The 15,451-nt window shown below is 37.4% G+C and overlaps 1 protein-coding gene across 1 annotated transcript; it reads left to right on the forward strand.

Annotated features, from left to right (window-relative positions):
* The first annotated feature begins 223 nt into the window (after nucleotides 1–223).
* Nucleotides 224–14,886, forward strand: LOC131166261 (squamosa promoter-binding-like protein 7). The gene is made up of 3 exons (XM_058124639.1): nucleotides 224–1,350; nucleotides 1,926–2,059; nucleotides 14,221–14,886. The coding sequence occupies exons 1-3, from the start codon at nucleotides 671–673 to the stop codon at nucleotides 14,697–14,699; spliced, it is 1,293 nt and encodes a 430-aa protein (XP_057980622.1). The 5' UTR covers nucleotides 224–670; the 3' UTR covers nucleotides 14,700–14,886.
* The last annotated feature ends 565 nt before the right edge of the window (nucleotides 14,887–15,451 follow it).

Consider the following 15,451-nt stretch of genomic DNA (forward strand, 5'->3'; position numbering starts at 1 on the left):
AGATTGTCGCCAATTATTAAACATGCCTTCTAGTAAATTTGTTTTACTTGAAATAGAAATCTTAAAAAAAAATAAATAATTTTTTATATATAAAAACGTAGTCTGAGTAATTAAAAAAATAAAAAAGAAAATAAAGGGGGATAATAATAGTAATATAAAAGTGGAGAGGCAGAGGCAGGTGTTTCTACATATTAATTAATTGCAAGCTTTCCCTGCACAATTTGGCACCTCCATGATGAGACACTGAGAGCTGAGTCTTCTCATCAAAATCACATCAACCCACGTGGCCGCCCCTCCCTTTGTTTCCTCTCACGTGCGGTTCACTTCATTTCCTTCCATTCACCCATGACCCATCCACTCCCTCTCACGTGCCCACCTCCCTCTCTCTCCCCAATCCTCTCTTCTCTGTAAAAAGTCTGCAACTTTTCTCAAGCACTTTAACCCCATTGGAGGAGAACAGAGAAGCAGACGCTCCTTCCCTGTCTCTCTCTCTCTCTCTAAATCTTTTCTTCTTTTATAAAAGACAATACTAGCAAATCCCAACTCTTATACAACATTGCAGTCCCCTTTGCATGCACAAAACCAGCATACCCACCTCTCCATCAATCCACATCTTACCGCGGTAGTAGCCTTCAGAGAGAGAGAGAGAGGGGGACAGAGAGAGAGAGAGATGGAAAATGGCGGGAGCTTATTCACAAACAGCAGCTGTACGGCCAGAGGGCAAATTGGTAATAGTGGGAACCACCACCTTCCCAGTACCACAGCCACCACCTGGGGTCTCTGGGAGCTTGGAACATCTCCTTGGACTACTACGCCTAATGCTAACACATTTCACCAAGCTGCCGCCGCAACGGCCACAACCACCACGGCGCCCCCAGAAGCGGGTGGATTCCACGCGCTCGTGTACGACCCCGAAGACAACAATGCTCACCACCACCACCGCCACCAGGTACATCACCTCCAGCTCCGCCAACCGCCGTCTCTCTACGGCGGCGTAGGGTCCAGCCTCCACCCCGATCCCCACCTCATGTGCTTGAAACTTGGCAAGAGGCACTACTTCGAGGACGCTACCTCGCCGGCCGACCGCCACGTAGCATCGGGGTTATCCGTAGGCAAGAGGGGTAGAGCCGCGTACATAGACGGCGGCGGCGACGCCGTGAGAGCGTCTCGGTCGCCGGTTACGGTTGCGTCGGCGGCCACCGTGCCGAGGTGTCAGGTGGAGGGCTGCCACGTGGCGCTGGTGAACGCGAAGGAGTATCACCGGCGGCACAAGGTGTGCGAGATGCACTCGAAGGCACCCAAAGTGGTGGTGCTTGGATCAGAGCAGAGGTTCTGTCAACAGTGTAGCAGGTAATACTGCAGTCCATATATATATATATATATATATATATATATATATATATTCCTTTCAATCGCTTCTTTGTTTCTTCAAGATATTAATTAAGTCTGTCACTCATCCCGTTGCATTTTAGTTCATTTTGGGATTTGGGTCGATCTGTTTGAAGTTTTTTTAAATTAAATTCATGAAGATTTATAATATTATATCATATATATATATATATATATATATTCGGGATTGTTTGTTTATTTAATTTAGAGTGTTTTAAGAATTAATTAGATTTTTGTGTTAATTTCAACGGGATGAGTGGCAGACTTAATTAATATCTTGAAGAAACAAAGAAGCGATTGAAAGGAATATATATATATATATATATATATATATATATATATATATTCGGGATTGTTTGTTTATTTAATTTAGAGTGTTGTAAGAATTAATTAGATTTTTGTGTTAATTTCTAGCAATTTATTTACTGCTTTTCCGAACGAGTATATATTTACACTGTATTGATTAATTATAACAAAACGTTAATTATAAATATATCACAAAAGTAATAAGTAATTTGGTGGGTGGGTGTGTGTAGGTTCCATGCAGTGTCGGAGTTCGACGACTCAAAGAGGAGTTGCAGGAGGAGATTAGCAGGGCACAACGAGCGAAGAAGAAAAAGCACCCATGACCATTCTTCCTCAATTTCCAGGAACAACCATTCTTCTCTAGGTACTTCCTTAATCTAATCTAATTAATTATTATTATTATTATTATTATTATTTTATATATATATATATATATATATATATATATATATATATATATATATATGATTCAGGGTTGGGCGGGGGGTGGGGTTTGCTAGGGTTTGGCAATAATTCTGAGGGGACAAGCTAGGGCTCCTTCAGAAAGACCTTGTGTTGTAGGAGTAGCTGTATTGCATACTGAGAATATATAGTAGGTGTAAAGGGCTTGCGCCTCCTCTTCCATCTCTTTTAGCTAGTCAAGTAAGTTTTTCTTGAAGGGGTAAAGGCCAGGGCTGGTCATTCACATGACATGTTGGAACTAAATTCGATTTGAATTGACATAAAGCATGCGTACTTTTCATTTGTCATTAGACATTAGTAGCTAGATGTACGTAAATTATCTCCTCCTTTCCTAACTTTATTCTTGTCAAGGGCTAGAATATTGTTATTCTTGATGTATGGCGAGTTGCTCCATGGGCTAGCTGCAAGCCTTGTGTAAATATACCCTATATGTATAGTTAGCTGCATCTTGAAAAAGCTATTAGTACTTTTGATGTATTGCTCCTAATTGATCTATATATTTAGATTGGTCGATTAATTGATTGATCGATCAAGCAGCTTTATATGAGTTGTGCTGAATTATTCCAGTCATTTTGACTGGTTTAAGATGTGTCAAGAGTAAACCCATGATTGAGTTGAGAGATTGCATTGTAACGTAGCTGGAAATTGCCATACATGGGAGAAATACCAAAAAATAGTTTTCAGAGAATTTACATATCAAGGCAATTCTACCTAGAGGGAAGTTTCTCATATTCTGAAGGAGAGAGAGGGGAAGATGCCCAGTTCTCAAGTACACCTATGTTTAGTCTTGTATAGTGTGCAAGATGTGTGAACGTGGGTTTGGGAGTGCAGATTCATGACCTTGAATTTGAATTTGTATGAATTTGGAGGAAGCATCATAGAATTTTGTTTAAATTCTCTCAAATCTGATTCAAAAGTCTGAATTTCAAACTAACATGACACTATATCTTCATTTCATTTTTATAATTGGTGATTTTAACTCCCAACCTAAACTGTCTATTCCAGCAATAGCTTGGAAGCTTTGAAAAGAAAGAAATCCAAGGATTTTCACAACGAAGCAAGAGAGACAAACATAATCTCCTTAAGAATCATGTAGAATATATTTCGGTAGAGGCACACACTCAGTCAGGTTTGTTTGCTGTTTTGGACAGATTTTACCTCATTTTTCCTGCTTAAGCAGACTAGGGATGTTCTGCATTCTTTAAGGTCACCGGAGCTTCAACTTTAAGGCCTTCTTTGTACATCCCTCTTTCCTTCCACCAGGGCTGTATGCTTAAAATATGTCCAATCCTGGTACTTTTATAGACTACAACCAAGGTTCATGTTAATGGCAGTCATCAATTACTGATCAAAAGGCTTTGTTCTTATTTTTATATGGTGTACCAAGAAGATAGATTTGCTCATTGTGATTTTCTTTATTGTTAGTTGTGCTTTGCCCTTTTTACCCCATAGAGTACTAATTCATAGGTTTTTTTTTTAAAGAGGGATCAACTCAATGATCGGGAAGATAAAAAATAAAAATATCCAGTGGTGAGAACACTATCTTCAATCATTTCAATTCGCACTGTCGTTATAGATGTGCAATGCATTTCTAGGGGCAGTACATGCACTGACTTGTAGACATTAGGGCTTTGACAAGAGTATGTGAGGAAATCTATCTTGTTTTTCACTTGTCCCGATACCAAGTTTGACATTACCGATAAGCAATAAGTCTATTTTGCGCATTTAAACTGTCTTTGACCTTTGTTTTAATTAAGACTGCTGGTGCTCCTGAAAGAGTGTTTCAAATGCTCAGATCATTAGTACAAGTAGAAGTCATCGAATACCTAGATTTAATATGGGTTTTAAGCCACACTAACGTAGAATTGTAGGGGATATACCCATGTGGTGTATGGGTGAAATGGATGTGGGTTGAAGTTCTAAGTGGGAGAGGTATTATAAATGGTGGCACCATTGAGGCCTTCTGCAGTAATAAGTTATGTTTATTGCTATTAACCTTTTTTCATGACAGAATTCAGCATATCGCATATACTACCATTTTATTAGGGATATGCTGAAGGGTTTAAGGACAAGAACTCTCTCTCTCTCTCTCTCTCTCTCTCTCTCTCTTTGTGTGTGTGTAAAGTCAGAAGGGCAGTTGGATGATATTTTTACTAAATCAATCAGAAAAATCATTTTAAATATAGTGATAACGTGTTCTAACTGGCAAATGTTGTTTCAGCTCTTGTTTTTTTCTACCTTCTTTGAGCATATGTAATCATATTTCGTATTTCTTTTGAAAATAATTATTCCCAAGATTCATAGGCATTTAAAACACTTTGGAGAATGCATGCGTAACGCCATAACCTAGAGTGTATCTATGAATGTGTACAAGGTAACAGAAAAAATGTTTGTCTTTAAATTGGGCTAATGACAAAATCCTTCTGACTTTATTTATTTTAAAAAAAAAAATACTGGGTTTGTTTTACATTTCATAGGATCTCGTAGTTATAAGAAAATGCTTGATTGATTCTTTAAGGTCCTCCGATACTTATGAACAATGGATCTGTTAAAACTTGATATCATGGTTTTAAATCGTAGTAGCGGGTAGCGTAACGTAACAATAACAGGTGTAACGGAAAGCGGGAGTAGCAGATGTTACATAACGGGAAGCGGGTGTTAACGGCTGTGAATTTTTCTCAAGCACACACAACCTTGTGCATATTAGCATACTTGCATGTTTTAAGCTTTCAACCTTTCTTAGAAAGAGTTTAGTATATTTTAGATCCTTTAGTTCGACTAAGTTATTTGGTAAGGGCAACAAGTTTACGTTTGTTTTAACCCACCATTGATAGAAAAATTATGTGTGTGTGTATTTATACTTCTCATTGTTTTTATCTATGATAAATTCTTATGTGTGCTAAATTAATTAATAAAAAAAAAAATACATTATACAGACCATTAATCTATTAGACACATAAGACATACAAATAATACAAATATAAAATAACTAGAAAATAAGAAGGTTGAAGTTGAAAAATATAGAACATAAATATCAAATTACTAATATCATAAAAAAAAATATTTTCCTAACAAGTTAGCATTTTCAAATTGTTAATTAATGCCATCTCTTGTGAGTATTTAAATAAATAGTAAATTTTGTATCATTGTCATCCTCATTATAATCTTTTCCCCCTCTCGCCACATGGTATATTGAGAATGATTTATGAAAGAGGGAAAAAGTGAGAATAAAAAGTAAAAAAAAAATTTTTTTTTTTGGCGTAACAAACCCGTAACGGTTATGTAACGGCTGTAGTGGCCTTTACGTAATGGTCGCTACAGTTGTGATTTTTTTTCCACCGATTTTGCAGTGTGCAACAGTATCGGTAACCCAAAAAACTGTTATGTAACGGCGTTACGTAACGGTCGCGGCTGTTATTTAAAATCATGTTTAATATATGTTGTTGGCCCACAACCTAATAGCTTAAGCTTTTAGGTAAAGTGGTAATTTAACATGGTATTAAATCTGGTTACTAGGAGGTCTTGGGTTCAAATCTTGTTGTTTGCATTTATTGTGTGCTGTTTGAAAAATTATTGTGTTCCCTATCATGGGTGTTATTTATTATATGTTTATCTCTCCACGTGCTGTTGGGCTACATGTATAGGAGTGCGTTAAAGTTTCATATACGTTGTTGGCCCACAACCTAATAGCTTAAGCTTTTAGGTAAAATGGTAATCTAATAGGATCATTCCCTCCCTTTAACTTTTATGCATCGAACCATTGTAAAAATTCGTAGCACGCATGTAATGATAGAAAGGGAAAAGGTGTTTTTTGAAGAAATCAGTGGAAGTTTCGGTGAGGAATGATTTTCAGTATTCTTGTAGTATTTTCCTTTATAGGCTTGCTTGTTTTTTGACTGCCATTCATTTTATATGTAGCAGCAGCAGCTTCTAATTCCGTTAGTTGCTGCTTTCATCTCAGCAACACCAATAGTAATCATAAAATGAGTAAAAGATAGAAAAGACCCTAAACATTTACATACCCTTTCGGAAAATTATGAACTGTTCTCTTCTCTAACAATAAGAAGAGGAAGGAGAAAACCTTTCTATTTGCAGATTATATATATGTGTGTGTGTGTGTGTGTGTGTGTATATAGATATATATTCATTTTCTTTTGGTACTCACTCATATTTAGTAAGTTCTCTCTCTCTCCAGCATGTTTGTTTCAAAGAAAACTGGTTTAGGTTCCAAATAGCTTTAAAGGGTAGCCTAGGATTTAATGGAACCTATATCTTGGTTAAATATGCACTCGTCTTGATGGATTCAGAGAGTCTATGCTGGTGATCTCAACTGCAAATCTGCAATATTCTATGAGTGCAATATTGAATCTGCAATTTCTAGAAGTTAGAAGAAGAACAAATTGATAAATTAGGGTTTCTAGATATAATCACGGTAGGCATTGAAACTCAAACAAGAATCGAGATCTTTTCACTGCAAAATCAAAATAATGGTTACTAGGGCATCCACTTCCTCATGGTACTAGCTTTTCTTCCTATATAGATGTAACGAGGAGGGACCTAACCTTTTATAGAGTTAGTGTCAAACCTTAGTTAGGGTCCCCTGCCCATCATGGACTCTAATTATTATATGTTCCTACACACGTATGGTCACATCCACATGTATAGTGATCACAAGCTACTAAGGTGCCATAACTCAATAGACTATCATGATCACAACTCTTTATATCGAGCAAAATTAACCAGTATTCTCTTTTAAGTCACCATCCATCCTTTATTTACAAAACTGTAGACTTATAATCATTTTGAGTCCAAATATTGAAAAAGTCCAATAATGAGGAATAACAATAGCATTGTTAACATAGATTTTTTCTGGTTTTTTTAAGTTTGTGTAATGTTGTGATGGAAGAAGAGGCCAAAGGAATTAGGCCAAACTTTAACACAAGGATTGAAGTAGTTAGAAGGGATGTGGCATATCGAGATATTTCAAAAGAATTTTTTGTTAGAATGAGTGGGTTACGACTTAGTTGAGCTAGTTAATGTAATCAAATTAGTTTTGGATTAAGACTTAGTTGAGCTTTGCATTATGTTGTGAAGAAAGCAGCTTTGCATTTTCACTATGATTTCCTACCATGTAAAGGCTTGGTTTTTAGGACACTTCTGTAGTCGAATCTCTTTCAAATCATAGAACTAAATCTCAACCTAGTTTTGTTTTTTAGATTGGGCAATCTGCATTCAGTACAGGAGAGAGGGTTGACTCATGTTTCTCCCTACAGAAATGGACAATTCACTAGTGTCATTTAAATTGTACAATAAAAAGGATTAACATTGAACTAATGGGAAACCAGCACTGAAATGCATAAGCTCAAATTGGTGGATATTTGTATTTTAGGTCAAACCTGTTTCAACTTGTAAAGCAATATTGATGTTGTGATTTGAAAAACATGTCCTAGATTATGTATGCACATGCATCAAATTAAAAGGAATAAAACAAAAGAAAATAAAACATAATGATTTGTGTGGTTCAACGGAACCTTTGCTAAATTTCCAATCTTTGTCGACAAAACTGCATTATGATTACAACCTGAAGCTACAAGCGCACCCACATAAAATATATTTATAGTTTCGTGTGGAAGCCCAAAGTAGCCTTACAAAACAATTTATGGCATTAAGCTCAAAATATCGTAGTGTACTGCTGGGGCAAAGAACTCCCAAAGCACTGCTTGTATTTCTTATTAGAGAATGCATGGAGGTCGAGGTTGTCCTGAGCTTCCTTGCACGAAACCTCTTATAATAAAATTCAAGTAGATAACTGTTCCGCATAAAGAGACAACTAAAAAAAATGGTCAGTCTGACAACTTAAACTGAAAGCCTTAAATGATTCGTGCCACCACCATTGCTTCCTTTTCAAAACGAAAAATAGCTGCTAGTGTACCCTAAATATATATAACACTGCCTTGCCAAATTATCCAGTATTATTCATCTACTATTTGTTATAAATCTTCTATAAGAGCAGCATTTTTCACTTGTAGATGAAGTTCTGCCTCAGTACGTATGACTGCAAATTGTATCTGCTGTGTAAACTTATTTGGGGGAACTGGGTGTTTAAATATAAAAAAATAATCTGCTTCCTCTCCACATAAGTTTGCAATCATCATGGCTGACTAAAATTTTGTGAACTCTGATCCATGGAAACTGTGGATAGTTATTTGGGTGTGTTTTGTGGCTTGATGATATCCATCATTCGTTTTGAACTGCTCATATAGACCAGTAACTCAGAAAAAAAAATGTAGGCAGCTAGGTAACAATGTGTTACTGAGTGAGATCATGATGAAAATATATGTCCAGAATTTTAATGAAGGTTGATTTAAAAAAAAAAAAAAAAAAAAAAGGTTTTCAAATAGTGCATGCCTACTTGCTAGAATGGAATGGACTATGGAGTATTTTACCTTCTGTGGAAATACACCCTACTTGTTTTTAAATTGAAGAAATTCAAAATGTGAAATAACATAGAGGAAGAGAAAGAGAAATATATATCTTGTATTTCTCGGTATGAATATTACAATATACTGTAAGGGTATTTAAACACATAGATTTATAGACAAATTGCTTAAATCAAATTTGAATCACTACAAATCAGCCCGTGTCTGGTGAGTATTCCTTTTGAGTTGTTTTGATCAATTTCAAGCATGATTTCTTGCATTTATTTGCTTTCGGTGGATTTGCCTTTGTTTGGGCAAATTCCTTAACACTCCCCCTCAAGTTAGAGTGAATATTAACAACACTCAACTTGTTGAGTAAAAGGTCGAATTGTGTTGGTCCAAGTGCTTTGGTAAATATATCCACGGGCTGCTGACTCATGGGTTTGTGGACAATTTGAATAACTTGAGTTTGGAGTGGACAATCTGAATAACTTGAGTTTGGAGTTTCTCCCGAATGATTTAACAATCGATCTCTATATAATTTGTTCGCTCATGAAATATTGAGTTTGATGCAATATGAATAACTGCTTTGTTGTCACAATATAACTTGACTGGTTGTGGATGTGCTATTTGGAGATCTGTTAGAAGTTGCTTTAACTAAGTGACTTCACAACAAGTTGATGTCATAGATTGGTACTCTGCTCCAGCCGAGGATTGTGATATTGTTGTTTGCCTTTTGGTCTTCCAAGAGATTGTTGATTTTCCAAGTAGGATGCAATACCCAGTAACAAATGGCCGAGTATCTCTACCTCGAACCCAATCTGCATCACAAAATGCATGTATTTGAATATCGCTAGAAGTTGATAGAACAATTCCTTGGCTAGGTAATTGTTTGACTTTGAGGTATTATAAAACTTGATGTGCTACATCCAAATGAGATGTTCGAGGTTTGTCCATGAATTGACTCAGTATATATATTGTGTATGCTAAGTATGGCCTTGTGATAGTCAAATATAAGAGTTTTCCAACCAATCGTTGATATGAAGATGGATCTGAGAGTAGTTCTCCATCAGTATCACTAAGAGCCAGATTTGGTTCTACGGATAGGTTTCCTAGATTAGCACTAAGAAATCCCATTTCCTCAAGTATCTCCAAAGTGTACTTCCTTTGTGATAAAGAGATGCCAGTTTTTGAGCTAGCCACTTCTATCCCCAAAAAGTATTTCAAAGTACCAAGGTCTTTGAGTTTGAAACATTCTCCCAAGTATTTCTTGAGTGCATCTATATGTTCCAAGTTGTTTCTTGCCAAGATGATGTCGTCTACTTATACCAAGATAATGGTAAAATTGTTTTCATGGAATCGAACGAACATAGAATAATCTACTTTAGAATGTTTATATCTAGAACTAATAAGGATTGAAGAATACCATTGCCTTGATTCTTGTTTGGGGTCATATAGGGACTTGTTGAGTTTGTAGATTCTAGTCTCCCACTTTTGTCCGAAACGAGGAGGAAGGTGCATGCATACGTCTTCATTAAGGTCACCATGCAGGAAGGCATTATTGACATCGAGTTGATGAAGATGCTAATTTTGTGCAGCAGCAAAGGCGAGAACTGTCTGAATAGTATCATTTTGGCAACAGCAGAAAAGGTTTCAAAGTAGTCGATACCTTCTTTTTGATTGTAGCCTTTGGCAACAAGACGAGCCTTGTAACATTCTACAGAACCATCTGGGTTGTGTTTGATTTTGTACACTCATTTGCAACCATTGAGTTTCTTATTGGGTGGAAGAGGAGTCAAAGTCCTAGTATGGTTGGCTTCCAAAGCATCAATCTTAGCATGCATTGCATCACGCCACTAAGGATCCTGCAAGGCCTGTATGAAGAACTTGGGCTCTTGTGCAAGGGATATGACAATGGTGGAGGCATAATGTGCAGGGAAAGAGAATCATAAGAAAGGAAATGTGAGAGGGGATAAAAGATACTTGAGGAGTGGACCGACGCCGAGTCAGAGGATGGAGCTAGCCGAGATGGGAGTGCTTGTTTGACATGGAAATCTTGCAAGTAGGCAAGGGGCTGTATGGGGCATGTGGATTGCCGAATTGTGATGGTGGGAGTGGGAGAATGGGAAGAGTCAAGTATAGGAGAAGGAGGTTTTTGGGTGAAAGGTTCAGAGAGAAGATCTGGAGAGTCAATGGGATGAGGTAAAACAATAGTTTGGCTAAATAGAAATTGATCCTCGTAGAATACCACATCACGAGATACAAAGGTGTTATGAGTTGTAAGATCATAAAGTTGATAACCTTTTTGTCTGTATGGATATCCAATGAAGACACCGTAGATGGCTCAAGGATCGAATTTTGAAGGATGACGGAACTGAGAGGAGGCATAACAGAGACATCCAAAGACTCAAAGGTGATTGTATTTAGGTGGGGTGTTGTATAGCTTTTCATAAGGAGATTTTCTACCCAAAATAGGAGTAGGTGTTCTATTTATCAAGTAAGCTGCTATGAGGAGAGCAATACCCCAAAAATGTTTAGGCATGTTGGCTTGAAAGAGGAGGGCCCGAGAAACATTCAAAAGGTGATGATGTTTACGTTTCACTACGTTTTTCTTTTTTTGGGGAGTAGAGACGCAACTAGTTTGATGAATGATTCATTTTTCAGAATAGAAAGAGGAAATATCAAATCTAGCCCATTATCACTATGGATAATCTTTGTAGTAGTTGAAAATTGATTTTCAATGAGCCGAATGAAAGATTGGAGTAAAGGACGGGTATTCAATTTATGACACATTAAATATACCTAGGTACATCTAGTGTAGTCATCTACAGTAGTCAGAACAAATTGAGCCCCGGTGAGAGATGGAACACGGTAACCCCCCCTGCCCCCAATATCCACATGTATTAAATGGAAAGGTGCAAGAGAAGAAATTGAACTGGGAGTAAATTCAAGGCGAGTTTGTTTAGCTAATGGGCAAATAAAACATGGTTCTAAATTTGAAAAAATGCCAAAAACATCATTGGAAAGTAAAGACATAATATTATTGGATAAATGGCCGAGTCGGCGATGCCAAAGTGAGGAATTTGATGTAGCCACCTAACAATGAGCATGATTTGTTTTTGTAAAGTAATACAAGCCACCCCACTCAATTCCTAGTCCAATCATCTTCATTGAGCATAGGTCTTGAATTGGGCACATATGAGCAGAAAAAATGATTAGGCAATTGAGAGTTTGACATAACACATGAATGGATATAATATTGAAGTGGAATGAAGGGACATACAAGAAATTTTTAAAAATGAGAAAGGGAGAAAAAACAACGGGTCCAATGTGGGTTACCATAGCATCAGATCCATCTAGTAGTCGTATAGTACGATCATGCACATGGATAGATTAAGTTAAATCAGCGGGAGAACACACCATATGGTTGGTGGCTCCATTGTCTAGAATCCAAAGAGTTTCAGGAGAAAGACGGGGTGGTATACCTGATAAGGTTGACTCGGCATTATCTACATGGTGTGCCATAGAAGGTGCCTGAGTGGCATGGTTGATCATGGCTAGAAGTTTTTGGCATTGATCGCTAGTGAAAGGGAAATTGCTGGTTTATGGTTGGTTGTCAGCGAAAGAGACTTGGTGAGCACTTGGTTTGAGACTTGATCTAATCTTGCGGGAGCCAGGTGGGAACCCGCGGATGAAGCAGCAGCGATCAATAGTGTGACCTTCTTTGTGACACTGAGTGCATTTCGGTTTGGTCTTACGAAAAGGTCTACCATCTTTTGGAGTGGAAAGGACACCTTTGGCAGCTAATGCAACGCCGTCAATGGGTGGAAGAAGTTGAATGTTCCGTTGACACTCCTCTTGAAAGTTGTAGATGCGATTGATTGTGGGAAGGGGATCTATCAACAAGATCTGAGCATGGATGGTACCATAGGATTCATCAAGGCCCATGAGTAACTTCATGGTTCACTGGTACTGTTAGTATTGAACTATATCTCCTTTGAACAGATGCGATTGAAGTGATGCAAGTTCATCCCATAAGAACTTTAGCTTAGTAAAGTAGGTGGCTATCGATGTATTGCCTTGGACAAGGTTGTGAATTTCTTGTTCAAGGTGATACATTCGAGGGCCATTGACTTGTGAGAAATGGTCCTTCAAATCAACCCAAATATCTTGAGCAAGATCACAAAAAATGACACTAGCTGAAATATCCTTTGAAAGAGAATTAATTAACCATGATTTTACCATATTGTTGCTGTGTAACCACAAGTGCAATGAGCATGGATGGACTCCACGTGGTGTAATTGGTTTCGGTCAATATGACTTAATGGATGAGAGACCAAGCTAACACCCGTATTGTCATAGTTGTTGAGATACAAGGCATGACTTAGATCATCAAAATGTGGAGAACTTTGTGTGCTTTTAACATTGGAAGCCATTGGAAAGGAGGAATTAGAGGGATTTTTTTTTTTTTTGGAGAATTCGAAGTGGGAGAAAAAAAAAATTTTTTTTTTGGGCAAAGGTGTTTAAGATGGCGCCTCTACTTCGACTTTCAAAAAGAAAAGAAGCAAACCCAATATATGAAGGGGAAAAATGAATCCAATCGGCATGTGATAGTCACGTCGATGGTCAATCGAAAGAAGAAAAGCTTTGATTTTTCTTTTAGCAAAGAACATAGAGGAATTGAGAAGAGAAAAGAAATTTCACACTTTGATATCATGAAAAATTTCAGAATGTGCAATAACATAAAAGAAGAGAGGAAGAGAAATGCACTGTAAGGGTATTTATATACATAGATTTATAGGCAAATTGCTTAAATCAAATCCGAATCACTACAAATAAGCTGTCTCTGGTGAGTATTCCTTTTGAGTTATTTTGACCAATTCCAGTCATGATTTCCTGCCTTTATTTGCTTTCAGTGAATTTGCCTTTGTTCGGGCAATTTTCTTGACATAAATTTTTGGGCATGCTAAGTTCTCTAGCAAATTCATAATAAAAGTCTGCCACATATGGTTACTTTTTGGTTGAATGCCCGAGGAAAAATTATTTTAAATTAAGGATGAGAAATGATTCATTGAGTAGAGAGAGATATTTAACATGCATGGTAAGATTTGAAATCAATGTGCCAATATTTTCACAGGAAATGATTGTGGACCATCAATAAGGAAAAATATTGCAATTTTATCTTATGCCCTTGCCAACATAATTTATAGTCTAAAATTGAACTACTTGTTTATTTTATGTTATTTTTAAAAGGTTGTTTATTGCTATGTTTATGCTATATAGGCAATTTAATGAAAAATAAATGTATGATTAATTCATACTCCTTGGATCATGAGCTGATAAATGATCTTGCAATTTTAAGACTAAACTATATATCTCCTGAATTTTTTATTGGAAAAACAATGCAGTTTGCCTGCAAGACATGTAGAAGTAATTTTTGAAGGAAAAGTACTTGAGATGGGGCATAGTTTAAATCAATAAGCAGATGCGTAGACCTGTATGCTTTTCAATGGATTCTGAAAATCACCATGCTTCGTTCTATTACTGCAAGTTTTAGTGACAGCAAACAATCTGTGTATGTTGTTCAAAATGCTTAAAAGATAGAGTGGAAAAGCTGAAAATGTCAATTTTCTTCCCCCAACAGACAATAAGTTGGTGATGGCTGGGAGATATGCGTACTTTTCGCCGACGACAGGACGTGCTCTCTCTCTTCTGTCATCTAAGACTGATTCTAATTGGGTTTCTCAGGCTGATCTCTCCTCAAGATCCAGTGCTGCACTCCGGGAGCTCATTGCAGAAAACCGTGCAGCCATCCTTGCCCGGCAGCTCATCCTCGACCATGACTGGCACTGCCACCACCACTCAACAATGGAGGACCTTATAAGTACAGCAGCAGCACCAGCAACGCTCCACCTCCACCAGCACCATGTGTTCCCTGAACTTCCAGGGGCGACCAGTTGGGACCGATTCCATGAACCAGGCTCAGAGCATGTAACCCTAGACCTCATGCAGGCTCCAAGCTCGGCATTCAGTCTCCTGTCCATGAGGGGAAAATCAAAGCAGGTGGTAGAAGAGTGTTCTGATGAGTTGTGGAGCTCCTTGGAAGGAGCTCATGTGGTCTGAAGTTCTTTGTATCATCGTGCAAATTTTTTTAAAAGAAAAGTGAGGATGAGGACTGTTTCTCCACAAGTATGATTGATTTAATTCAGTCATCAGTTAGAAATTTGTAATGAATAATATGGATGATGTTTGTGGCCTTTGCATGGGTCACTCACCATTCAATTCAACTCATCTCCTTTCTTTCTCTGCACATATTTTGGGGAAATAATTGCCATGACAAATTTTAGGGCGCCACCACTTGTACATCGATAGGAGGCCTACCATTAGCTGTCTTGTATATATTCCATCAATGCAAAGAGGGTCAGATGTGTTCTTAGATCGAATTAGGGCCACACATATCTCCTGCATGTTTAGTCGGTCGTGTGTAATCCACTGGGAAAGTGATGCATCGAAGGATCAATGGCAAGTGATCACAACTCTTGGATTCAGATTCATGTAGAGTCTTTTCACAAGATCTGAAACTCATCACGCACGTTTATTAATTTAGTTTATCTTGTTTGTTAATTTAATTTTAGGGGTACACATGATCATGGGGGTATGTTATTTTTCTTGTTTATGTTTTTGTCAACCGAGATGCCCTTCTATATGAGCTATACAAAATGTGGTAGCCCATCCTCCACCCCAATCTTTCCATACCATTCTAAGATTAGAGCTAGGAATTTTAATTATATGAAAGTCTCAAGTTTGAACTATTGAATATTCCCTTAAGATTGATAATATGATTATGTTGTGGAATTCGAGTTTTGGATTTGGAT

This window comes from Malania oleifera, chromosome 10 (assembly GCF_029873635.1).
Source record: "Malania oleifera isolate guangnan ecotype guangnan chromosome 10, ASM2987363v1, whole genome shotgun sequence".
Classification (NCBI taxonomy): domain Eukaryota; kingdom Viridiplantae; phylum Streptophyta; class Magnoliopsida; order Santalales; family Ximeniaceae; genus Malania; species Malania oleifera.